The sequence below is a fragment of the Molothrus aeneus genome, chromosome 4 (genome assembly GCF_037042795.1).
Source record: "Molothrus aeneus isolate 106 chromosome 4, BPBGC_Maene_1.0, whole genome shotgun sequence".
Classification (NCBI taxonomy): Eukaryota; Metazoa; Chordata; class Aves; order Passeriformes; family Icteridae; genus Molothrus; species Molothrus aeneus.
Window position 1 is genome coordinate 1,597,911 of NC_089649.1, and position 25,882 is coordinate 1,623,792.

At 46.8% G+C, this 25,882-nt stretch overlaps 1 protein-coding gene across 1 annotated transcript; it reads right to left on the reverse strand.

Annotated features, from left to right (window-relative positions):
• Positions 1-917: 917 nt before the first annotated feature.
• On the reverse strand, positions 918-25,755 carry MOB1B (MOB kinase activator 1B). Its single transcript, XM_066549372.1, has 6 exons — positions 25,673-25,755; positions 11,133-11,299; positions 7,599-7,692; positions 6,426-6,559; positions 5,168-5,331; positions 918-4,884 (listed from the first exon to the last, which is right to left on the reverse strand). The coding sequence occupies exons 1-6, from the start codon at positions 25,684-25,686 to the stop codon at positions 4,807-4,809; spliced, it is 651 nt and encodes a 216-aa protein (XP_066405469.1). The 5' UTR covers positions 25,687-25,755; the 3' UTR covers positions 918-4,806.
• Between the last annotated feature and the right edge of the window lie 127 nt (positions 25,756-25,882).

Consider the following 25,882-nt stretch of genomic DNA (forward strand, 5'->3'; position numbering starts at 1 on the left):
GAGGGCTGTTACTGTTACTTCATTGGGAAGACATAGCCAACTTCAGGAAGGAGTTCTTTGCTTCAGGCTGGAATTCTTTACTTCAGGAAGGCAGGCCCTGGCACAGGGTGCCCAGAGCAGCTGTGGCTGCTCCTGGATCCCCGGAAGTGCCAAAGGCCAGGCTGGACAGGCCCTGGAGCAGCCTGGGATAGTGGGAGCTGTCCCTTTGTTATCATTATATTGCAAGAAATCTATTGCCATTACAGTGCAAAGGTTCCACATTGCTAGAGTTTGGTACCTCCTTCATGCTTCTTGTAGGCAGCTCCTCTAAGCACTGACTCTTCTTTGTCCTCAGAGAAACCAACTGACTCCAGTTCCCCTCAACCAACCAACCCACTCATTTTATAAGACTCTTCTTATTGGCTACAGCTGCAGCCTGTTAAGTCAGGCCTGCTCCTAATCTTTAATAATTAACCCAGCTGCAACCCTTTAGGGGATAAGATTACTTTCTATACTACCTTTATTTACTTATAGTCTATCCCCCTACATCCCTACACATGGCAGGGGCTGGAATGGGATGGGCTCTAAGGTCCCTTCCAAACCAAACCAATGTGGAATTCTATCAAAGCCTAAAACCTCCCAAAGAGACACCGAACCCAAGGAAAACCAAGGTAAATGGGGAAAAAATCCTGAGCCAAAGGGGATGGGCACCAGCAGTGAGGCAGTTATGGCCCTGTGCTGCTGAGCAGGGCCAAAAGTGGAGTCTGCTGCACCTCCTGTGGCACCAGCCAGCCGACAGCACCCTTGGGTGTGTCCTGATCACATGTGTCCAATACAGAGGGGAGGGGAAAAATCTATTTACAAGGAGGAGACCCTTGAGGAGCAAGTCCAAGAAGGAAATAAAGACAGTCATGGTCAAACATAGCTATTTATTTTCTCTTATAAACAGCCTTCAGTTTCTTATTGAAAAAAAAAAAAAACCCTAGGATTTAAATATTTTGCCCCATCACATACAACCATCTGTATACATTATTTACAACTCTCAAATAAACACGGTGCGGGTTTTCAGACATTCAACTTATTCTTTTTGAATCAGAAGCTGTTTTTGTTCAGAACTGAAATCTCCATCAGTGACTACAAACTGAAGCGGTATTGGCACAGTTAGCTCACAGTAAGGGTTCTCTCCTTGCATTTTACACATTACACTGAGTTTTGTCCCATGTTTCAGGATTCTCAAGGAGGAGGAAAGGTTAGTGTCGCTTTTGGAATTAACCTCTCTTTTTTTTTACCTTCAAAAACGGCCTTTTACTGAAGCCTTGTTCATTTTTACTCAAACCTCGTTGGTTTTCATGGAAACCTTTTTATTGCATCCTTCTCTCTCTCCCAGGGCATGTGCCCCTGCACCACACAAGCACAGCATTCCCAAGCAGTCCAACAGCCACGACAACAAACGTCCCCTCCGCGACACGGCTCGGAAAAATTGTCCCCAAATTGCAAACGTACAAAAATAATGAGTATAGTTCAGTGGCTATAAAAAATTAATCTCCCCTAAAAATACAATATTCTATGAACAATCTGGGGAATCGGCTCTCCCGACAAAATAAGGTAACTGGGTATTTTCCTAGGCTGCAAACTGAACCTGGCAAGAGGAAACCGTAAGAAAAGCAGGGAAAGAAGGAGGTTTAACACTGAAAATCACCAAAGTTAGTCTCGTGTTAAAAGAGAAGATATCCAGGAAAAAAGGATGGGCATCCATAAAACTGCCAGTGGTTTCAGGAGTGAGGGGTTGGAAAAGAGACAACTGCTACCAGCAGTGAAGGAAATGAGATCTGGCGCAGAAGGGAATACTTGAGTGGGGAAAAAAATCAAGGAATCTCTGCTGGTGCTGCAGCTCCTCAACTAATCCAACCTAAAGGGGAGTTATGTACAGGAACAGCACTCTGGCAGGCAGGAGAGGAGGAGGAGAGGGCAGCAAGGAAAAACACAGCTGTCCATAAGGATGTGTTTATAGCAGAACTGTGTCTGGTGACCCAGGAGAAAGGAAGAGGGGTGAGAAATAGAAAGGAACAATCTGAAAGGTAAGTTGAGTCCATAGCAGCAAATAGGTGTCCTTACCTGGTTACTGAGGGTCAGGGACACTGGGAGAGGGCTCAGTTCCCAAGGACTGAGTACGGGCACTGCTCCTCTCCATCTCCACAGAAAAGCAGAAGTTCAAAGCTCTACATTGCATAGTAAGCAGGAAAAGAAACTGGATACTTGCAGATGGGCTGCCTGCCCCTCAGAACCTCTTTTGTCCCCTCAGCCACCTGCAGCAGCAGAAGGCGGTGGCTTGGCTCCTCTTTGCTGGAGTAACTTGTATCCCTGACTCGGACTGGAAAGACTTGGACACACATCCCATATCCATCTACCCCTGGCTGGCTCCCTGGGCTCGGCCCTTCGCCCCTGCCCAGCTCCAGGGAGGAGCCACCACCCAAAGCCCCGACAAGATGCAATGTGCTGGGAGCAGCAGAGCACCACAAAGCACAGGAACTGGGGACCCCACCAGACTGGAGGGCCTGAGGCAGCACTGGCAGCACAGCCTGGGTTCAACCCTGCTGGCACTTTCTGCTCCCTGTGACCAAAGCTGGGAGGTTTTGTGCCCGAGCGCTCCTCACCCCTAGAAGTCCAAAGTGGAGGCCTGGAGCAGAGCAGGGTTTGCCTCTCTGGGGTTTATTTGGAGGGGCAGGGGGTGGCCCCCCCTTTTCCTCCCATAAATGCACTATTTTATAAACACATTCACTCGATCCAGGTTCCTTTGAGTGGCATTTCCATGTGCCCTTACTCCAAGAGCATAAACACACATCAACTTCTGGTCCCACAGCTTTCAGAAGCCAAACAACAATGAAAAGCTGCAAAAAGAAACAGCATGGGGACCTAAATCCCCACCATTGCAAACACGTCCTCAATGATGTTATTTTCAAGTGTTGTGGAATTAAACGATGTGTTCATACAGCTGTCAGGCAAATCATGATCTCCAAGCTTTTATTACGGGCCTAGAAACTATTCAGTCAAAGACTTTCTACTGCCAGATACTGAATTAAAAAAACACACTATCCACCTAGGACTCATTTTGATACATTCCAATTCTGATGGGCTGAACTGCAGCAGATGCCTCTGGATTTCTAGAACTGGCTGTTCAAAAGAAAAAAACCGCAACAACAACAACAACAACTAAGCCCTCCTAGGGCACAAGTGCACCAGGAACATGAACCCCTGCACTGCTGTGTCCACACAAGTCCTCATTTCTACACCTTCATCCTTTCTGCTGCTTGCTGGCACAGGACACCAAACCAAGGAGCCACCCTGAAATGGGAGGCATCCCCTGTTCAGCACCTGGGAGCTCCTGCCTTGCTCGCTCTGTGTCCAAATGGAGCACGTTGGATTTGGGAGATGGGTGGCTCTGCTGCTGTCGTGCGGATGGTGGCACTGGAAGAGCCAGAAGATCAGGATCCCTCACTGGGGCCCAGCAGCTCCCAAGTGAGTCACTTCTGTGCTCAGCTCTTCCCTGCTGCCCGTGCCAATGGCCACTCACCTCTCCTGCAGGCTCCTGCATGCCAGCTCCAACTTTACTCAGTATTTTTGGTCGAGCCAAGGCGTGCAAAACAGAAGCTCAACTTCTCCGCCATGTGCTCACCTTGGCCTCCCTCCCCTGCTCCTGCTGCTTTTCCCAACAGCTGGAGCTCCCTCAAGATGAGCAGTGGTTTTAAACAGGGGAGAACACCATCACAGTAACAAGACTCCAAAGCAGCCCCAGGAATTATCTCCCCTCCAAGACACATTTCCTCTAACAGCAAACACTGGCCACCAGAGCCCCTCCTCAGAGCCAGGCTTTGCATTCCTAACTTAAAAACACCTTTCCAGCAGTTATTTTTCAAGCCAGGTTTTCCTTATTATTATTACTACTATCCCAGTGCAATTTTTTCTAGGGAATATTTTCCCTAATTGTATTTGTGCAAACTACCTGTTCATTTGGCAACTGCTAGGGGAACTTAACAAGCTGGCTGACCCAACTGATGCTCTCCTGCTAAGAAAATAAAAGCAACTGTGCCAAGTGCCATAGCACAGGCATGGAACTGCTTGCTAAGCACAAGGCCTGTGTAATTTTGACACCACCTTCACTGTTTCGCTTTAGCGAGCACTTTGCTTTTCTTCCTAAGAAGTAATCTAGCTTTGAAAAATTCTATATTCATCTCTAAAAAAATAAGACAAGTATTTGTATTAAAAGCTGGAGATCATTGATTTCAGCAAGTTATGGCTTTTTTTTTTTTCCTAGTGTAAGCATAGATATATATTTTTAAAACAAGTTTCAGTAAGTGTCTGGGTGTTAGTACATATTTTCTGTTTCCAGCAATGTTCAGTATTGTATGTGCTTTGCACCTCAGAAGTGAGTCTGCCAAGGCACTTAGAGAATGTAAGCAAGTCTTCCAGGGACTTCATGAGAATGGGCTACCACTGACACAACACAAGAACCCATCCACCAGCAGAGTCAATCCCCCAACCAAGCACGTTTCCTTAATAAACACTAAGCACCTGCTAGAAATTCCACAATGAATAACAACAGTAAAATAATATTAATAATAAAAAAAAAAGCTATTTACCACATATCACTAACAGAGAAAAGATTTCCCCTAATAAAAGCACAGAAAAGTAGATCTCAGCTGTCACTGGTAACAGCACAGGGGGGTTGGTTTGTTTTTTTTTTTTAAAAACAAAACAAAACAATTAACAAAAAACAAATACCACACGCTCGCTTAAAGAAACAAGTGACTCCAAGAAGTCCTCTTCCTTTTATCTGTCCTTGGAGGTGAGTTTTTCAATCAGTTCTTGAAGTGGTGCAAGTTCTCTTCTATCAATAAGGTTGAATTCCTGGAACAGGGATGAGGAGAAAGACACAGAGAATTCTGTGGGTACAGCTGAGGTGAGAAGCCTCATTTAGCCAGAGCTCATCTGGTACTCAGCCCCCCAAGCCCAAGCTCGGCCACTGCATCCTCCCCTGCCCATCTGCCACTCGCTGACCCCAAGTGTTCCACTGCCTGAAGCTTTTTCTCCCTCTTAAAGGAAGGGAACCTAAGAAGATGCTGATTTTTTTGCACAAGGAAAGGGGGATAATGTAGCTTGGAAGGGAGAACACTGTTTGCCATGTCCTTACCTGAACAAAGAATATAAAGTGCTTGAAAGAAGTGTTAAGGTGTGCCTCCTCCTGCAGCTGGATCACTGGGTCGAAGTGCTGGTGGTAGATGTGGGCGTAAACTCTGAACAGACGCTTGAGAATTGTCTTGGCCACTGACATGAAGTTCTTTGGGAATGGTACGCCTGGGGAGAAGGAAACAGAGGGCTTATTCTCCAACTGCCATGTTTGTCTGCTGTGAAAGCCACTACAGGCCAGGGCAGATGGAATCAGTTCCAACAGCAGACCTTTGTCACTGCACAGGTTTTACTGAAATTGGCTGTAAAATGGCAGGTGGCTGCTGGGAGCCATGAACTCTTCAGCTGTCACTTCCCCAGGCTAAAAAAAGATCTGTATCAACCCTCTGAAAAGAGGAAACCTGCCTAGCTGCTCCTCACCTACCAGTCTCCCCAGTCAGCTTAGCTCTCTGGCAGCCTGTCCCAAAGTCCTGCCCAAAGGCCAGAGGCTCTGGATGCTCTGGGGCCAGTCAGGACCTCACCAGAGCTTGCAGGTCCCACCATCAATGTTCTCATGTTCCTGCTGCAGCCTGCCCTGCACACATGCACATGGTATTTCCTCCTCTGCCTGCTGCAGCACACGGGAAGTTCATACTTAGCTGCTTAGTGGCCTCTGAATCTCTCCCTGAAGGCACAGTTTGTCTAAAGAAGCTCAATGAAAATGTGTCAAAAGCCTCAGAAACTATTTACAAAGTTAAGGCAACTAAAGGATCCCCCCTGTTATCTTTCCCAAACTGTTGCTTGGTCATTATTTCCCTCCTGCTTTTCAGAAGAAAGCCTCTTTAAAACATCTATTTTTTATCTTCACTTCAAGAAAACCAAGCAAAAATAAATCAACTTAAGATCAAAGCTGCAATTCAGCTTCTTTGGAGATAAGGCCTGAAAGTTTGTCACGACAACCAGATATCCCTTCTGTGACAAAAAGCTGCCAGTTACTGGTTAGAAGGGTCTGAGACCCTCTGATGTTATTTCTAAACAAAATGAATAAAACACCAGATATACTTCCTGCACCCCGAACTGTGACAGGTGTTTATTAGGAGCACTAACAGATGGGTCAGAGTTCATGCATTACAACACACCTTCAAAGATAAGTGTGTGCAGACAGATAATGTAACCTCCCAAACGTGCCCCACACACCAAGCACTGAGGAGACCTTTCACCCCTGGAGTGTCCCTGTGCAGGTGTAACCTGAGTGCCCTGCTCAGCTGCAGTTACCCACTCACCTATTTTGGAAGGAAAGAGCGTTTCATCATCCAGCTGGTCCTGGACCCAGGTCATCAGGTAATCGATGTACTTGGGTGCAGAGCACTTGATGGGCTTCTTGATGTTGGTGCCATCTGCCCAGTGGTACTCATACCTAGGGTGAGACAAGGTGGCCTTGAGCACCAGGGAGCCACTCCTGATGGGCCTGCACATGGTGCATCACCTTGGAAAGATGGTGCTGAAAAACCCCAGCACACACAACACGGGGAGTGTGACAACACCAGCTCCTGGGTGAACCACAGGGTTTGTATGCTACAGATCACACATGTGGTTTTATGCAAAGTTTAGCTGATAAATCTGTCCTCTCAATTTGTTTAGCAAATTCAGTTTTGTCAGAACAACTGCTGGGAGAATATTTTCACCATAAACAAATTTGATGAGGGATTATGAAGGTGCTGCTCACAACAGGACAAAAAAACCCCCATTTTTCTAACAGCAACAAATCACAGGGTCTGAAAGCATTTTAAAACTGTATGTAAGAAAACATGCAAAAATCCCAGACACACCAAATGGACCATGTGTCTGGATTTATGAAAAAGCTGGATTTCTCACCACCCAGTACTGCCCTAGTACCAAGATTTAAGTGGTATTCATGTAGGAAAATGATCAACACTTAGCTGAGATGCCAGGATTTTGCTCTGGTGCCAGAGCAAAACAACAAACCAAATTAGAGTAGGAAAAAGCAGAAACACTGGATGTCTCAACAAAAGCATAAGCAAAAATCCAAGAAGGGCACAGGGATTCTTAGTCAGGCATCTACTATTTCTACAGTGCCTACGAGGAACATTTTGGTAAGCCCCAATGGAATGCCTGCATATAAAACCTTTAAATCTTCATTTAAGAAGCTCTCATTAATGTTTCAGAAAAATAAAAAAGGGGAAAAATAATTTTGATAATTGATTTACTTCCCAGGTTAAAGGAAAAAAATAAACACCAAACAAATATGAACACAGACCAAAAAATATCAACTTGTTATTTCCCACCCACTTAACAGACATTCAAATCCTTCTTCTCTTTCACAACATCCTTGCCACCCAACCCTGGCACTCCTCTCAGCTGGTCTCAAGCTTTTAAATGAAAAATCATCTCAAAAAGTGCCCCCAGTCACCAGTGTGTGAGAAAAACATTCTTACTTGGGGCCAGCAGACATGACAGGGCAGCTCTCCTCCGTGCAGAAGTCCGTGATGGTTCCATAGAGCATGTTGATCTGGTTGAAGAAGTCAACAGCTGGAAAGCATGGAAACCACCTGTTAGCACTCTGCAGCACAAGATTCCTACAGCCCAGGCTGTAAAGCACAGCTTCTGAAATGGTTTTTGGGAAAAAACTCCGTTGTTGTTGCTTTTTTAAGATCCATTATAAAAGAGATGCAGAATGCAACCACCGACTTTCTGGAATAGCCTCCAGCAAGAACTATCTAATTTGTTCACTGCAGCAAAATCTTCAGTTGGAAGAAGAAAAATAAAGGAGAAAACCTAGTCATTTCCTTTCCTGAAAGTTTGGTGCATTTTATTACAATCCCAAATTCTACTGACAAGTGTGGAATCCAAGAAAGATTTTCAGCATAAACTTTCCAACTAGAGAGAGCAGGTACTCGTTAGGTGACAGTGCCTTCCCTCAGGCTTTGTATTCCCAAGGCCCACCTTTCCCAAGAACATCTCATACAACCCCAGACTGCTTCAGGTGGGAAGGGAATTTAAGGACCATCCAGTTCCACCCCTGCCATGGGCAGGGACACCTCCTGCTATCTCAGATGGCTCCAAGCCCTGTCCAACCTGGCCTTGGACACTTCCAGGGATGGGGCAGCCACAGCTTCTCTGGACAACCCATGCCAGGGCCTCAGCACCCTCACAGGGAAGGATTTCCTCCTAATAGCCCATTTAACCCTGCAGTTATAGTTACTCTTTCAGTTAATTACTCCAAACTCTTAGAGAAGAAGGCTCTTTTTCATTCTGTCACAAAGAACTGTTGTATTGCAGACATCTTTTATGGAAAATCCTTTCCTTAGGATTTTTTCCTCCTGAGCAGCTGAGAGGCCTCAAGAACAAAATGTAAACAATGGTTATCTGCTGCTGTGGAATGCAACAGGTAGATCTGTGATTGGTCTCATGGAGTTGTTTCTAATTAATGGCCAATCAAAGTCAGCTAGCTTGGACTCTCCGTCCGAGACAGAAGCTTTTGTTATCATTCCTTCCTATTCTAGTCTTAGCTAGCCTTCTGATGAAATCCTTTCTTCTATTCTTTTAGTATAGTTTTAATGTAATATTGGTATATGATCCCAGTATTACCGGGTGGAACGTGCCTGGGCTCGACTGACCCTTGCTGCTTGACCAAAGGCGGCAGCTGTGGTGTTTCACCTAAGAGACACCTTTGGCTGGCTGGATGTTGCAGCTGGCACTTGGAACAGGCCCAGGCATGCAGGAACTCAGTTTTACCTCTGGTGGAAAGGCTTCAGGTGATGGTGAAGGGAAAAGGAGATGGATTCTGCCAGAGGGTTTAATCCAGAGTTTTATTCCAGGGTCACAGATCTCTGAATCTTGTAACAGCTACAACAGAATCCCAACCGCGTGGTCGCCATGTCTTTTAAGCCCCGGGGAGAGGGGGAGGGATGGGACAGGTGCGCCACCAACCAGGTAGGAGGGGGGAAGGCTCAGGGGACAAGTGACACCTGGATAGGCCAATGAACCCACGGCTGAGAAGCATCTTTTGAACTTGCCAATCAGACGATGCCCTTGCTGGAATGTTAAGATTGACGGACAGCACTTAGCAAGGGGGCAAGGGGGAAGGGGAGGGAGAAGGTATTGGCACACCTGAGGGACTGGGATAGCTGAAACAGGATATCGCATCACACTGCAACATCGTAATATATATCATAAAATAATAAATCAAGCCTTCTGAAACAGAGAGTCAAATCCTCGCCTCTTCCCCAATCCGAAAACCCCTGCGAACACCGTCACACTGTGGTCACTGCAATCAGCTTCTAAAACCCACTTTATCTGCAGGTATTTTTTCAGAGGATAAAGAGCCAAGATTAGGGCAAATGTCACTGGAGCAAGTCACAGCTACTGCTCCGCAGATGCAGGACACCAGCCCTGGCTTCTCCAGTGCCCACAGGAACCGTTAATTAAGTTTCCATTCCCTGCTCCCAGCAGAAACCACAGCCCACTGCTTGCTTTGAGGCAAGCATGTTCAGAAAACCCACACAGGCTCCCACAGAATGTCTGATTATGGCAAATTCCACACATGGAAGTCTCAAAATCCACAGGCCCATCAAGTCATTCCCTAAGACACCAGTCAGGCTGAGAGCAGAGCAAGAAGCAGCAGCAGGGCAGAGCACGTTTGTTTTTGGCTCTCAGGGTCAAGAAGGGAAAAAGTGATGACTTGAAGTGACACATTTTGTCTCCTGATGAGACCTCTCTGTGAGAAGGGGCTCACAGCTACTGCTGGAGCTTGGTGTGGTGCAGGGATGCTGAGGGAAGGGAGCCCCTCACCAGCTCACTAATTACACTAATTGCACTCCAGCTAGTTCAGCAGTCAAGTCACTCAGGAAGGGAAGAAACTGCTGCCATGCAGGAAAGCAGACACACAGAGTGCAGGAACCACGAAAAGGGAAGGATGCCAGCAATACATGAGGCATCTTGAGCAATGCTTACTCACACAAGTGGGCTGGCTTCTTTCTCTAGCCTAGTTTTGCAATGCAGTCTGAATTAACTTTTGCAAAGGATGCTGTCAGCAATTCCAGCCTGCCCTGGACGTAGTGGCAACTGGAGCACCAGAGCACTGCTGACTGCATGACTGGTTGGGAACAGGAAGGTGAGAGTCAGTGGGACAGTTTCACTTCCCAAACATCTCAAAGAGCAGGAAGAAAAAAGGCAGAACCACAGAAACAATTGGAGGACATTTAAATCAAGCAATAATTTCTACTGCAGTGCACAATCAATCCTGTACCACCACTGGAGCACATCAAGCCTGAGAGGCAAAAGATGAGCAAACATCCAGACAGGGCACAGAGCTTGTGGCAGCCAAAAGTGCACAGCGCAAAGGGAGACTCCATTCTTTAGGAGCAGAGGGCAAAATCCATACAGCAGGGAGAGGGAGGAGGAGGAAACAAGGTCAAGCAATCAGAAAACACTAATTTAGGCATCACTGTTTGGCCCGAAAGCACAGAGTTTGGACAAACAGCTTTAGAGGAAGTTAAAAGAATGACATCAGAGACTTACCAGAGCAAAGGCTCAAAACTTGGTAGGAACTAAAGGAACTAACTTCAAGAAAATAACAGACCCCATCGGAATCACAGAACCATTCAGGCTGGAATAAGACCTCTGAGATCATCAAGTCCAACCTGTGGTTGATCCCCACTTTCTGACAGCCATGTCTAGCTGTCCCCTGGACATCTCCAGGGATGGGGACTCCAACACCTCCAATGCTTGACAACACTTTCCATGAAGGAATTCTTCTGGATGTCCAGCCTGAACCTTGAGACTGCTTCCAGTCACCCTGCCCCTGCTCCCTGGGAGCAAAGCCCCACCTGGCTGCACCCTCCTGTCAGGAAGTTGTAGAAAGCAAGGTCCCCCAATTCCCCTTTTCTCCAGGAACAGACAGGGACACACAGCTGTCCTGCCCCAAGTGTCAGCCCACTTCCAACATGAAGAAAAGGCCAGTGACTCACTGTTAACTGCCACCCATTCATTGAGGTCCTCCCCCTCTGGAAGCATCACGGCCATGCGCAGGTTGCCGCTCCCCAGCGTGGCCTCAGCATGTTTGAGCAGCTCGTACTGGTGAGACCCCTCAGGAATATTCTTCTTTGGTTTGAAGGTCTTGGAAGAGCGACTGCCACTGCAAGAGAGAGGGGAAATCTTTAGAGACCTTTTGGAACAGGAAGCAAAAAGGAAACAAGCACACCAGTCCCGGGTAAGGACAGGATTAACATTAAATACTTTACCCACTCATGTATTTTCACGTTGCAACAGGGTATTAACCAACAACTGGGATGCTCAACTAGCAGAGATTCTGACTTGTTTTAAACCATTTTCTGACCTAATCACTTCCTTACCTAAAATTTTGTTTGAAAGAACGTGGACTGGCTTAGGAAAAACGTTTATAGACATTTGAATTTTAAACCATGGCAGCGAGCCTGGAGGGCACACGAGCCCCTAACATGTCAGAAATATGACATGTAGAATTAAATATTTGCAGGGAAGTGTCAAATGAGTCAGTATATTTCTGAGTATTTTCGTGTATGAGCTAAGAGAAGAGTTCTGTCAGAATGGGCAAACTGAGCTCTGAATTCCAAAGCAAGTGGAAAGCTGTGAAACCCACACAGCAGAATTCTCATCACAAACACTATCCAGATCTCATTCCTTGATATAAAAACTTGGCCAAATGTTTCACCATCTCTCTAAGGACCAAACAGAATTTTTTACTGGTGGGGTGCAAGGGCCATCTCTCTTTATTCAAGGTCCTGGCACAGGATGCCCAGAGAAGCTGTGCCTGCCCCTGGATGCCTGGAAGTGTCCAAGGCCAGGCTGGAGGGGGTTTGGAGCAACCTGGGCTAGGGGAAGGTGTCCCTGTGCCTGGCAGGGGTTTGGAACAAGATGGGCTTTGAGGTCACTTCTAACACAAACCATCCTGGGATTCTGTTCCATGCTCTGGGCTCCAAAGGAACAGCAGCATCCTCCCCTTCCCACAGGCCTCTGAAGCAATCCTGGCTCCTGGGTGCTGTGAAGAAGGCTGGACTTCCAGGGATCCTGGGATGGTAGAGCTGCACAGCCATGAGCATTGCCATAGACACCCCAGCAAGAGCAGCACAGCCTGCAGCTAAATGCAACCAGGAGCCAGAAGGACAAGGAGGGAATGTCCTGCTCCCATCTGTTCTGTTACAGGACACTTCTAGCTGCTCCTAGGCATCTGCACCTCACCCTGAGCCAGGATACCAGACACAAATCCTGATTTAAATAATTGCCTCCTAGTGGGAGTGAGAAGCTTCTGTGGCTCAGGGAGTAGCTGTCACCTCCCACCCCTCCAGCCATCTGCATCTGGTGCCAGGCCAGACTCAAACCAGCTCTGAACAAAGAAGAAACTAACAAAAACCTAAGGAACAAAAACCCCAAATCTCTTGACTGACTACTTTACTTAAACCAATTATTGTCTTTTCAGGAACAAAGCCACTTCAGAGGCACTTGGCCAACATGAGGAGTGAAAATACAACCTAAAACATCTGGAGAGCAGAAGAGACTGGGATCACTATCTTTCCACATGTGTCAGCATAAGCAGAAGGAACCCAGCACGAGCTAAATACAACCTGGAAAAGGTTATGAAATAACTAACCCAAGCAATTATTGTTTGTATTTTAGCCCTGAAGAGTAAGCCCAACAAAGGGAGGAGGGTTTGGGAGTAGGGCACAAAGAAAGCATGGTGAAGGAATTCCCTAGGTTAGTAGTTTGTTCTGAGACACTCTGGGTAGGAATTCACTGTACCCACCCCAGCCTGTGAGTCTGCCAGCCAACAAACCAAGTCACTGCAGATCTGCTGAATACTGTGCACAGATCCACAGCTGAGGAAGCAGAAAATGCAACATGTTGGAAAAAGCTTTAGGTAGCATTTAATCCCTGCTCCCCCCTTCCCAGAAACAGGGGGATTCTTGCCATAAGCTGCCAAAGGCTGTAACAACAGAATGAAGTACTGCTCTAAGGGAGCCCTTCCATCTTTGCCTCCAACACCTTTCTGATCCCTGCTTCTTCAATGCAGCACAGGCACCCTAAGCCAGCAGGAAACGGTCTCACAGGCAAGGCAGGCAGGCATCCAAAAGGAAAAGCCATTAGGATAACTGCAGCCTGGTAGTTGTTGCGTGCTATGGAAATATCTGCAATTTTGGCAATAAATTATCAGAATTTCATGCATTTATGCAGTTCACCCACTCCCTGAGACACAGCTCAGGGACACCCTAATGCAGCCTCCATCTTGACAGGATGTGGTTTTTCTTGGAAAGTTTGGTTAAAAATATTGCATTACTAAACAGTACTCCAATTACCTTATTAGTCCAGAAGCTCTCCTATTATTTAACAAGAAAAAAAATTACTTTTTCCTATTATGCCAATCTGTTTGACATGACAGATTCAGAAAGTTGTCTTGATCCAGATCTATTTCCTCAACCTCTTGAGCAATCAGTGAAAAAAGTTTAACTTTAAAGAGTTCTGCCTGTTGGCCAACAATACACACAATCATCCACGCCTGGGTCACGTGTGACATTCTATTTTCAGTTACATTCCATCATGGAATCAGCCAACTCGGTCAGGGTTTTCAAATGCTTTAGGACAGTAGGCAGCACCTGCCTTTTCTTGTTAAAAGTCTCTGAGCTCTTCTTCATATTAACACTAAAGTGAGAGGGGACAGAGAAACCGGTGAAGATGCCATTTTCCTTGGACATAAGGAGGCTATGAAACATGGAGCAGGTTGCACCATCCCCACAACGTGCCACAGCCAATATGCAGCCTCTCAAGGAGAGGGGACTTCTCAAGGTATTCCAAGGATGCTTTGCTCCCTTCCCTGCCGCATGCACTGCTCCTACCAAGTGATTTCTCCCCTGTATTCCTGCAGGGATCTGCAGCCCCAGCAGTGCCAGCTGCAGCTGAGCCCAGCACTGAATGAGGAGCTGTGGCTGAGGCTGCGTGCAGGGCTGGCAAGCCCTTCCCACCAGCAGGAGCCCACGCAGCCACGTCACCAGCGAGAACACATTTCCTCCAAAGCTGCCACTTGAGCCACTCATCTGCTGGGGGGGGGGGGGCTTTGTGATGCACCTTCTGCAGGCTGCTCTGTCTCAGGATGGTAAGAGGATGTTTCCAGAACAAAGGCAAAATGTGGTGTTCTGCTCACCCCACACTGCCTCAAACAGCTCATCTCAGCTTCAAAGGCAGCACTGGCAGATGTTCTGTGCTCAAAGCACCTTAAATACCCAGTCTCAGCTCTTGATAAACTTGCCAGTAACTGCTCCCAGGAGAAGCCCTTGGGCTGCCCTAGCTTAAATCTCCTCACTCCCAACCATTTGTCCACAGACCCCTTCAGAAGGGATTTTTAACCATTTCCACCAAGTCTGCCACAGATTTGGGGAAACCTGAATTAAACCAGGTAAGTTTAGGTTATTTATTCATAAAAGCTACCCCTTCACAGCTTGCTCTCAGCACGGAACTGTGCAGTGGCAGCATTTTCAGCACACATCTGCCACCTACATTCCTCTAATTGCTCCTTAATGCTGAGGGCCCCTTCCTTGGGGTAAGGAGTGAGCGACTAACTCCTGGAAGCACAGCTGTACCACTCAGTGCCTCCCCAAAGCCATCACCACCACGGCCAGGCTGAAATAAACCCTTCAAAGTACTTGGAAAAGCTCAACAGATCCTCAAAAAACTCAACTCAAAACCGTGCACAGAACATTCACACAAGGCATGGAAACTTCTATTTTAACTCCTGCTTTTTCATCTCCAAGCACCTTCAGAAGCATCAATTAATCCTCCTAAAGTCCCTTTGAAGTAGGGATCATTAGTGTCTCATTACACAGGGAAACTGAGGCAGCAACACACTGCCACAGGCTAACCAGTGAGTTTATCAGAGAAGCCCCCAAGTTTTAGCTGTGCACTTCTTTGTCTCCCTTCTCCCACTGTGCCTCTTTTTAAACATAGAAACACTCCAAGACAAGACCCAAATTCCAGAAAAGCAAACATTTCCAGCCTTTAAACAATAATACAGGCCTTCAAATGATAACATCCTGCTAAGAATAGAAACATCAGAGTGAGAGCAGTTTGTTTCCACCAGCCAACACGTCAACATAGAAACTAAAATAAAAGCTCGAGCTACTTTTTGACAATGCATCAATAGCTGCAGCCTTTAAACATCTTTTCCCTATGAGAACCACAGCATCAGAAGGACAGCAGGTAAAATTAAGCTGAACACGTTCAAAATCTGCACTGATGAGATTGAACTTGAGCACTTCTATTTATAAAACTGAATAGTCACAACATTTCTGTTCTGAAGAGAGATGGTGTGAGGGCAAAGCATTGCTTCCTTCAGTTCTTACAACACCAAAAAGTCAGCTTTTTCCAATCCAATTCCCATTCACTGCAGGAAGCCTGTCTAAGTCCAGCCACTTGAATCTGCAGGTAACAAAAGCAAGGCAAGAATTCAGGATGCATTCCATGCAGCAGCTCTGGAAAGCAGCTAGGAGCTGCCAACTCTTTACACAACACAGTTGCTCTCCCAGAGGGTCAGGCAATGGTTTGAAAGCAATTCCAGGCCTAGAGCTTTGTTTTGGTTAAGGAGGAATCATTGGCACCAAACTGAAAAACTTCCCCAGACACATGGTCATTCCTATAGGAACAGAACACATGGGGCTCATTGTTTATTAGCTACACCACAGAGTAACTTTAATTTTCTGGAGGTTTTTGAACCTGAAGATGCTTCTCAAAAGGGGTATGGTATTTCCTCCTTCCACTGGAGTACTGACAGGGAAATCAGTGTTTCCATGAAATTTTTCATTCTCTACACATCAAGGTGGGGACTGAAATCTGGCCTCCCCTTCTAGGGAAAAAAGCTGTCTTCAAAGACTGGGCAGGATGGCAGATGAAAAAGGCACAAGCTCATGAACAGCTCTTAAAAAACACAGGTCCCACTATACACAAGACCTGACACGTTAAAAGAGCAGCCGTTTATCAGATGATTCACATGCAGGAAAGAGAAAGTTATTTAAGGTAGCCCTAAGGAACAGTTTTGCTTTTGCTTGCCGCAGCCACCACCCCTCAGTGTCAAACCCTTACACATCCACATTCTTAAAATGCCTTTTTTTTCTGCTGTACGCACACAGTTTAGAGCCAGTGACTTCGAGCCAATGTGGGATTGGTCCAGCACAACTTTTACATGCACCAGAACACCCTTGAAGGGAAACCTCTGCTGGCTGAGCTGTGAGCAGGGGACAAGCTCAGCGTGTTTGGAGGGCGGTGGCTCTACTGTGCCCTGTGCCCTCACTCCCCCTGCAGCAGCACATTGTGCCAAATCCACAAGGATGTTAGGTGGCCACAGCCTGTTTTCCAGCCAAGCCAGGCACCTACACTTCCCCCTGCCTCCCTTTTCTGTCTGCAGGCTGACAAAGTGCCTGTAAACAAGGGGGAGGTGTTGTGCTACAGCACTGGTGTGTGCTACAACTCCACCCAATGGTGTTCCTGCTGTTTACCCACTTGGATGCAACCCTTCTCCCAAGCAACCATAATTCCCAGTGCAAGGAACAAGCAAGCATCCAGAACCCCATCCCATGACCGGGAAATCATCATCAGTTTGCTATGCTTACAACCAAAATAAATTCCCTTGTTTAATTTACAACACATTCATTTAATACACTTTCATCTCCTGGAAAACCCTCAAAATAAACAAAGCAAGTCACAGTTGCCCTCCCTGGATACTACCAGAGCCCTGTCTGTGCACTCCAAACACAATTAAACTACTCCCAATGGCTGCGGAAGTGACTCAAACTCTCCTGCCCTGTTCCCTGCAGGACTAACAGAGAGGGGCAGGCCAGAGCCACAAACAGCAGTGTCCATCACAGAAATGCCTGGATCCAGGTTCTCCAGGCAATCGTGCCCTCCTGACTTGCAGGGACAGGCAAGCAGACAAGGGGACAGCACAGGAACTGGAACATGTCCGTGGCACTAAACCTGCAGCCTCCCAAAACTATGGATGCCATTGCACTGCCACTCCCAAATCTCCCACAGACTTTTTCCCAGAGCTCTAAGACCACCAAACTTGAAACACATTTTCACCCCAATTAGCAACAAAGAAGCTTGCAGCAGAGACCCAAGTGTGCACATTCTCCTCCTCCTGACAGCCATTTGAAATCCTGTGGCATCAGAGGAATCAAGATTATCCCAAACATTTTGTTGCACACTCCCAGGAATCCACTGACTACCCTGAGGTAAACACAACACTGTCTTCACCCACAAAACTTCAAGCTTACTACAAACAGACTTGATCTTTTTAAGAAAGGTGAGCACTAGTCTTTGCTGTTCTGTTGGATCCTTTCAATCAGACTGAGGTTCCTCATCTATTTTAATATTAACATTTACTGTGTACATACACACACACACCCCTCGTGGCAGCATAAGGAACAATCCAAACTAGATATATTTCTTCTAGTATCCTGATATTCACATAGTATTTGCTTAATAGCATGGGCTGCTGGAGCTTTGAAGAAGGCAAACATGAAGTACTCCTTCTCCAACTCTTGTTTTATCCTGCGAGATGGAGTTGACTATTTTGGACATTTCAGCCCCTGATTAAGCTCCCTGCAAGCTAAACAGCACAATTTCCCCACTAATGTTCCCCTCCTTTCTCAGGGGTCCCTTATTTCTGTAAATTAGCATCAGCTCCCTTGAAAGGGAGGGCACAGCATGAACTCCAGCTCAAGTCAGAACTTCACCCAGTAACATTTCCAAGTTTAGTTTCCACAAAGGTTCAATCCTCTTTACTGCAGCAATCTACCTAATATACCATTCAGTGGGCAAAACCACTTTTTTATTTTTTAAAATCTACCCTTCCCTGTATATAAAACTGAGCAACTCATCAAAGAACCATAACAAAATATGTGCGATACCAGTGATTACCTTACTCCAGCACTTCCATGTGATGAGCAGGGAGCAGCATCCCACACCAAAGGTGTCTGCTGCACCCCACAGCCAGCTGCTGCTCCTGCCTGGCAGATTTCCTGAGGTTCAGATGAATTATCTGTCTGCCCATGACTAACACAACACCCTCTGCGTCCCAAGCTGCTGCTAACAGTCACACCCTGTAAATACATTTACAAGTAGGAAGCAGAGCTTTGCAGAAAGCCATCCACAGCCCGCTGAGGGTGATAAATTGCAGTAATAAAAGCTTGGCTCTAGCATCAAATTAGATGATGTAGATCCTTACTTGTGCACCAAATATAGTGCTTGGAGAACATGCCTCAGAACATGGATGGCTTCCCAAAATGCTGATCATTGCTTTTGGAAACCGATGCTTAATGAATGACTAAAGCAAATCTAGTCATGCAACCTAAGAAATCCCATCAGGGCATTTCTAAAGGAACAAAAAAAAAAAAAAGGCTTCACTCAAGAGTTTAAGACAGTCTTCAATGCCTTTAAACACAATAAAAAGAACTATCTCTTAATGTGCTTAGGGAATAGGCAGTTAAAGGAGAAATTTAACTAAATTTCATGGAGAAAGAGTCACTACCCGTTTGCAAAAGGCTGCCCTTTACTGTAACCCCCACACAAAACAGGCTGAGGACAGGAACGTGGCAAAGGACAAATACTCGGCAACTTCCCAACAGAAAATCTCCAACAGAGACAGAAGGTCACACTTAGACTTGGATTTATAGGCAAAATGGAGTCTGCATCCAGGAACTAACACTCACTAGAGGCAAGAAATAACACAGAGAACAACAGGAAGAAGGAATGGGCAGGAGGCAGCAGTGAATAATCTAACAGCTTTCCAAAAATACACTGCATTATCTCACCCCCAAGTATTTCTTACACAACCCTCACATTTAATAAAATCCTGTATGTGCCATGGGTAACTATCTTCAGGAAAATTTGCTTATCTCTTCCAAAGTATCTTACCAGGATACCCCCCCCCCCCCCCCCCCCCCCCCCCCGGTCTGAAGCATCTGAGAGAGAATGACTGCTCCTACATAGACAAGAGCACATTTCTTTTGAAGTTATTTAAGCTTAAGCATTTGACAGTTGAGCCCAAAGTAAGCTGAACTGTTCTATGAATTTAAATATTCACACTTTTCCTCTTTTATTTTTCGCACTCCCATTGCGGCAAGGAATTTTAAGAAGAGCTGTCAACCACAAAAGTTAGTAATGGGACATTAGAGATGCTGTTTTTCCTAAAAGGTACATCTCAGCATTTGAAAAAGCAGTATTTTGTGGCCATAAAGTAAAAGACAGAATAACACCATTCTGATTCCTGGATCCAGAACACTGAGCAAGTCCCTAAAACAATTAATCCATTCAAGCAAAACCAGGCCTGTGCTACTGAAGGTGGGAAAAACACAATTGAAGTACCAGCTACTGAAACAAAATACAGGTTATTTCATTAAGCTCAAAATAGAGAACCCACTCAATCATTATTTGGGTTGAAATTATTTCCATATCAAAACTCAGTGGTCTCAATTTCCAGCAAAAGAGGAATTTACCAAAGTTTACCTAAGCTCATTTGTTCCCTTAGTCATAAAGAAAGGAATTAGACTTGTGATAAAGACGACAAATCCAGGCGTTATGAGCCCTTATCTGCAAGATGTTCTCCTTCAAGTGGGGAAGGGATTAAGATTTTGTACGTCAGCATCTCAAGGACACAAGCAATTAACTCCACAGGCAAGTGACCACACTGAAAGATGAAGTGGTGCAAGGACAGACGACAACAAAAAAACCCAAGCAAACCTCAACTAAAACTCAAGTGGAACATCATGAGCTAGATCTCTTCAGGTATGTAAGAACACAAAAAGGAATGGATTCCTGCCAAAGATCAGCTGTGAACTGGACAAGGAAGAGAAGAGAGGGTGAGCAATGTAAAAGTGTCCTCACACACCAGAAAAAAAAAGCCAGAAACAAAGTTGGGACAAGAAGCTAAGGTCACAGTTGGATTTCAGGAGGGGAAAAAAAAAGACCCAAGAAGAGTGAGTGAATTCGCTTCCACGGGCTGCTTTTATAAGCACCGAAGTACATTTGCAAGGCAAAAACTACTGTTACCTTGATGAATGCTCAGGGTGGGACTGACACACAAAATTACCATCTCCTCCCCATGAACTGACTGACTGCTGACTCAGGCTACGGATTTGAAATGGGAAGCCAAGCCCTGAAGCAAACAGAGATGCACCACGCTTCATACCTAAGCTCACTAAGAAATTACAAGTTATTTCAAACTTATTTTCCAGGAACCAATTGAAGCTGCATGGATACATGCAAATCCTCATCTCTCATTCCCTTCTTGCACATCCCCTCCCCAAAATATCTACCCAAGCAGCAGTGCCTTGGGAAAGCATCTGGAAGAGATCTGTGTACACAGATGACAAAGCAAAGCACTGGATTCTCAGAATACCACGTCATGACACGTAAAGGCTGGAGGAATTTTTTCAAGTCTGTGAAAAGTAATTGTTATACTTAAAACAGATTAAAAAGCAGCTGAATTTAGGACCCACAGGCTCCCTGTGTATTTAAAAGGAGTAGAAAAACCCAAAAAAAGAACAAAAGCCAAACAGCCAGTTCATTGTAGCTCAGCTCCAATAGGAAGTGGCTTAGTTTACAAATGTTAAAAGCATCACAAAGTACATCCTGCGGTTTATTTAGGCTGATTTGTGGGTCACAGGCTTATTGATAGCTCTGGCAGCAAGATCTGCCTTACCGCTTATGAGGGAAGACTTTAAGTGGCCAAATTTAATGCAGTTATTTACTTCTCCAAGAAAAACAAACAGCTTCACTCTGTCAGCCTCTTGCTACCCTCCAGCCACCACACTGCCTGGGGGACAAATGCTTCCAATATTTTATCCTTTTTCAAACTGGATAAAAAAGACTATGTATGTGTCAGGACAGCATCAGGTGGAATTGTGGCCACAAAGAGGCCCTAAATCCAAAGCCCTGTCTGCAAAGTAAAAGGTGACAAAGGCATTTGATAAAGATGAAAATCCCAGCCACTCTCCAGCACATAAATCACCCCCAAAACCTCGTTCCACCGCTCCTCCTTGCAAACAACTAATAGCATTGGCTCATTTACACAAAGAGGGAAGGACAAACAAGGGAAAACAATCGTGGCGTAAAAGCAAACAATTAGGAAGCAATTAAGACCGGACATCACTGCACTGTAGTAAACACAACTTTCACACAGAACAATGCCTTTCTTCCTAAGCTATTTTTTCCATTACAAACAAATCTTTCTATCTGAGAAGGAGCTATCTAACAACATTTAGAAGAGACAATCACTCACTTCACCTACTACGTGTTGCCAAAACACAGCAGCAGGGGCAAACGTTGTTTTTCCAAGTGCCAGGCCAAGTGCAGACATCTCCCAGCCCGAACTGGTCTGCACAGCTCTGTGACTCCGAGGCAGACTCAGTCTTGCAGAAATAAAAGCCAGGCAGCAGCTTCCTCGCTCTCTGCCTCCGAGCTCACTGATAAGGCAGCAGCACTCCATTATGTGACACCCTAAACCCCACGTTTTACTTGGCTGTAAGCTGATTGTCACAGCTGATTCCGTTTAAACCCCACCGCTATGGAATACTTCTGCTTTCCTCGAAACTCAAAATTACTGCTACCAAGGCTTAAAAAAAATTATTTGGGAAACCGGCAATAGCTTTACAGTTCTCTCTCCAATTTATTTGTGGGAAAACTCGAGAGACTTCCGAATCCTGGTACTTAAAAAAACAAAACAAACAAACAAAGAAAAACAAGCAAAACCACCAGGAACTGGACACAGCACTAATGGCAGCAGTCAAGCAGCTGATTTTATGTTAACACATCCCTGTGTGGAGACCTTCTGCCCTGATCCCATTGTAGCCTTACAATCCTCAAGATAAAACTGAAGTAAACAAATACATTGAAACACAGAGGGGGAAATACCTGGATGTCCCCTGTATTTCCCATTCCCAGTCTGCAAATGCCTACACGCTGATTTTTCCATGAGCAAATTCCAGTCTAGAAGTGCCTACCGGTCCTCTGGGCAAGTCCTTGATGGAGAGGAGATAAACATCTCTCCCAAAGTACGGAAGGAGCACTCACAAAGCACTCTGCTGCTACACTGCTCCCGTTGGACAAGAAGCAGCTACCTGGCACCCTGGGAAGCTGAGGAAGGGACAAAAAACAAACAGCCCTAATGTTCTCCAAGAGCAGCAGCCTGAGGAATTGGGAAGGCTCCACCATCTCAAAACAAACCCCACAGCTCTGATTTTGGTATTTATCTCCAAGAGATGTCAGGGGGAAAAAAGGTATTACCTTACTACACCTTCTGCACATATATTTACACACAAAGTATGGTTTCAATTAAAATAAAAACAAAAAAACAACAAACCATGTGGAGCATCAGAAGCAGCTGCCAGGCTCCACTGTGCTATAGAACAAGGCAGTGAAGGAAGAGCACATCTTGCCCCAGTTTGGTTTACAAGTTAACTTGGCCTTCACTCAGCAAAACACATGCCCCCAACAACAGCCACTCATTCCCACTCACCTTCAGCAGCTCCTCGTCCTTCCAAGGCTGATCAGGCAACAACTACTTAAATCAATCTCTTGATTAAAAAACCCTGTGCTGGAAACCTCAGGGAGGGATTCACTAATCCAAAGATAGGGGCTCTGTGGGGTTTTTTAAAAGAAAAGACAATTTCAGAACTACAATAATAAATCTGAAACTTTTCCTTTTATAAATAAATGGTTTTCATCTAGTTTCTTTTTTTATGTAAGTCTTGCCAGCAGAGGATAACACAAGCATGTTACCATATGGCACGCCCACCAGAACTATCTTTAATTTTTTTTCCTTGGAGATGTAAGCTAAAGTACCTGCAACTCTGCTGTAATTTCCTTTTAGAGAGAACTCACCAAGCAGAGGTTTTTTGGAACTGGATATATTTTCTATTCCAAGTCCCATTTTTAATTTATTTTTAAAGACTCGGGATAACTTATTCAACTGCTGGAGAGGTTTACAAAGTCTTTTCAGAAAGGAAGAAACAGATCAGAAAGAGAAAACCAAGGCTCTGAAAATAACAACTGCTGTCAAACCCCAGTTGTATTAATTCAGTGACTTGCCTCACAAGACAGTCTTTTTATAGTGTTCCCCATAAGCAGAGAAGACAATGGCTCCCCTTGATTTTATTTCCCCCCCCCCCATGTAGCTTTATATATCACTGGCCCTAGCAACAGGGAAGAATAGGCAGGGATTTGTCAGCGGACAAGGGGGCCCCACGCACGCTGCGTTATCCCAGCACAATCCCCCTGTTCTTGGACAGCAGGGAAGCCTGTGGGAGAGCGCAGCTTTTAGCACCGTGCTGGGTGTCACACTGACAGGCTGCAGCCCGGAGCCTGACAAGAAACCTGTGCCACAGGTTCGCTGACACACAGGAAACCTCGCTGCTGCACAAGGACGATCCAATCCTCACAGCCAGCCCCAAACTGTGATCAGCCCACTGAAGGGGACAGCAGTGCCACCGAGGCAGGGAACAAATACTGCTGGCACCTCCTCACCAGTGACAAAGGGGTGAAAAAGTACTGAGAAAGACTATGCTACAAGTATCATGCAAAAAACACCGGCGGGGCAGTTTGCAGCTCAAAATTCTAGCTGGCATTATTAATAAAGCTGCAGACATCCACGTGCTATCTTGGAGTAACTCTTATCAAGCCAAAACTTCAGTCTGACAAAAGGTCATGCTAACTTTCCGGATCCCTAAAAAAAATGCCAACCAATGAAAAAAAAAAAACCCACCAAAACTCCATGTCAGCATCACAGAAAGTTTCCCTGGTCACCTCGAGGCCTAGCAGGCATATTTTCAACTTTTTTTTTTAACCCATTTCTAGATTGCAAATGAGCAAATTAGGTGCCATCAACAGCAGTCTGTCAACAACAGCTGAGGCAAATTTGCCAACATTTCTAGCTTTGCCATGCACTAACTCCAGTCTCCATTTCTATGTTTCGTCCACGAGGATAACTTGGAACAATGGAGCAGGGGGTAAAGGTTTGCTATCCTAGGTTTCAGAAAACAGGGTCTGAAAAAAGAAGAAACCATCTCATTATTGCCTGTGGCAGAGGGTGGAGGGTTTCATGCTTTTCCATTCCCAGTTAGCCAAATGCCACGGAGAGAGAGGCTCTCTAATTTGCAAATCAGACTCCCAGGACACTCGAAATCCTGTCCCCCCCTTCTCCATCCACCGTGGCAGCTGAGAATTACGAAGGAGAGGGACAGCTGGGCTCCTCATTAGGAGCACGGCGCCTCCATGCACGGACAATCTGCACCTACCTCCCGTCGGTGCCTCCCGGAATCCCTCCGGGAGCACAACAGACCAGCGGGATGGGGACGGCAGAGTTAAAAGATAAACACAAGGGAGGGACTGAGGAGGAAGCCAGCGCCAGGGTTATTTGTCTCCATGAGAACACAACTTACTAGGGCACTCCAGCTCTGAGATAAAGTCTCCTCTCTAAGCCCAGGCCACGTTTACATCTGCTGGTTATCAATGTAAGCCTCTAAGATCAGGCAACTACTCCGGCAGCAGTCCCAGAGAAGCAGGAGTGTGCGGGAACACTCAGCGGGGACAAGGCCCTAATGGAGCTTGGCTCTTCCGGGGTGCCTTTTTCGCCCGCCTCGATCGCCCTTCTTTCCCTAGAGCGCATCTTCGCCTTAATTAATAGGTCACTGAACCGGTTTATGTTAATTGTCACAAGTACCTCGTCTTTGTTTCCAAGGGGAGGGACCAAAGTTCATTCGGTTCTTGCCCACGAAGCAAAATTTCAAGAAGTGGGGCTCTGCTCGCACCTGTGTCGCCCCCGACTCCCGAGGGAGCTTTTTCCCTTTTTCCTGCCGCAGTAAAGCCCGGCCAGGTCCCGACCGGGACTCCCCCAGCCCGGGAGCCCGGCCCGCCCCATCACCTGCACCGGAGCTCACTTCCACACGCTAGCTCCCGACCCAGGTGCGCCACACCATGCTACGGCACCAACCTCTGCCCGACAGAAACGAGAAACCCGCATCAAAATATCATAAAACCTCGGGGAGACCCCTGGGGTGGGTGTTTGGCCCCAACCCCGCTCTCGCCTACCCAGCGACACCCCTCCGCCGGGGAGGTGCCCGGGGCTGGTGATCCGTGGCTGTTTTCAAACTCGTATCCGTAAGGGGAAGCCGCACGGGAAGGGGAAGCCCGGCTCGCTCGCTCGCTCGCCCGCCCGCCCTCCAAACGCCCTCACGGCGCGGCGGCGGCAGCCCCGCCGCTCCCTGCCTGCTGCTCCCGGGGCCGCCGAGGGGCCGGGGCACAAAGGGAGAGAGCGGGGAGCGGACGGAGCGGGCGCCAGGCCGGCGGGGAGCGGCGGGCAGCGGAGCGAGCAGGAGGGCGGGCGGCGGCCGCGGCCGCTCAGCGGGCTGTGCTGCCCTGCCCTATCCTATCCTGCCCGACGAGACGGCGCAGAGCAAGAGGAAAGGACCCCCCACACGCCGCGGGTACTCACAACAAGAAGCTCATGGCGATGGCGGAAGAGGGGGACCGGCGGCTGCCTGGGCTCGGCGCGGCTCGGCTCCCAATGGCAGCAGCGGCGACGGAGGGCGGGCGGGTGCGGGGAGAGCGCCGCGGGGCGGGGACACGGCCCGCCCGGCCGCCATCGCCCCCAGCGGCCCCCGCGCCGCCGCCGCTTCCTCCCTCACAGCTGCGGGGCTGCGGC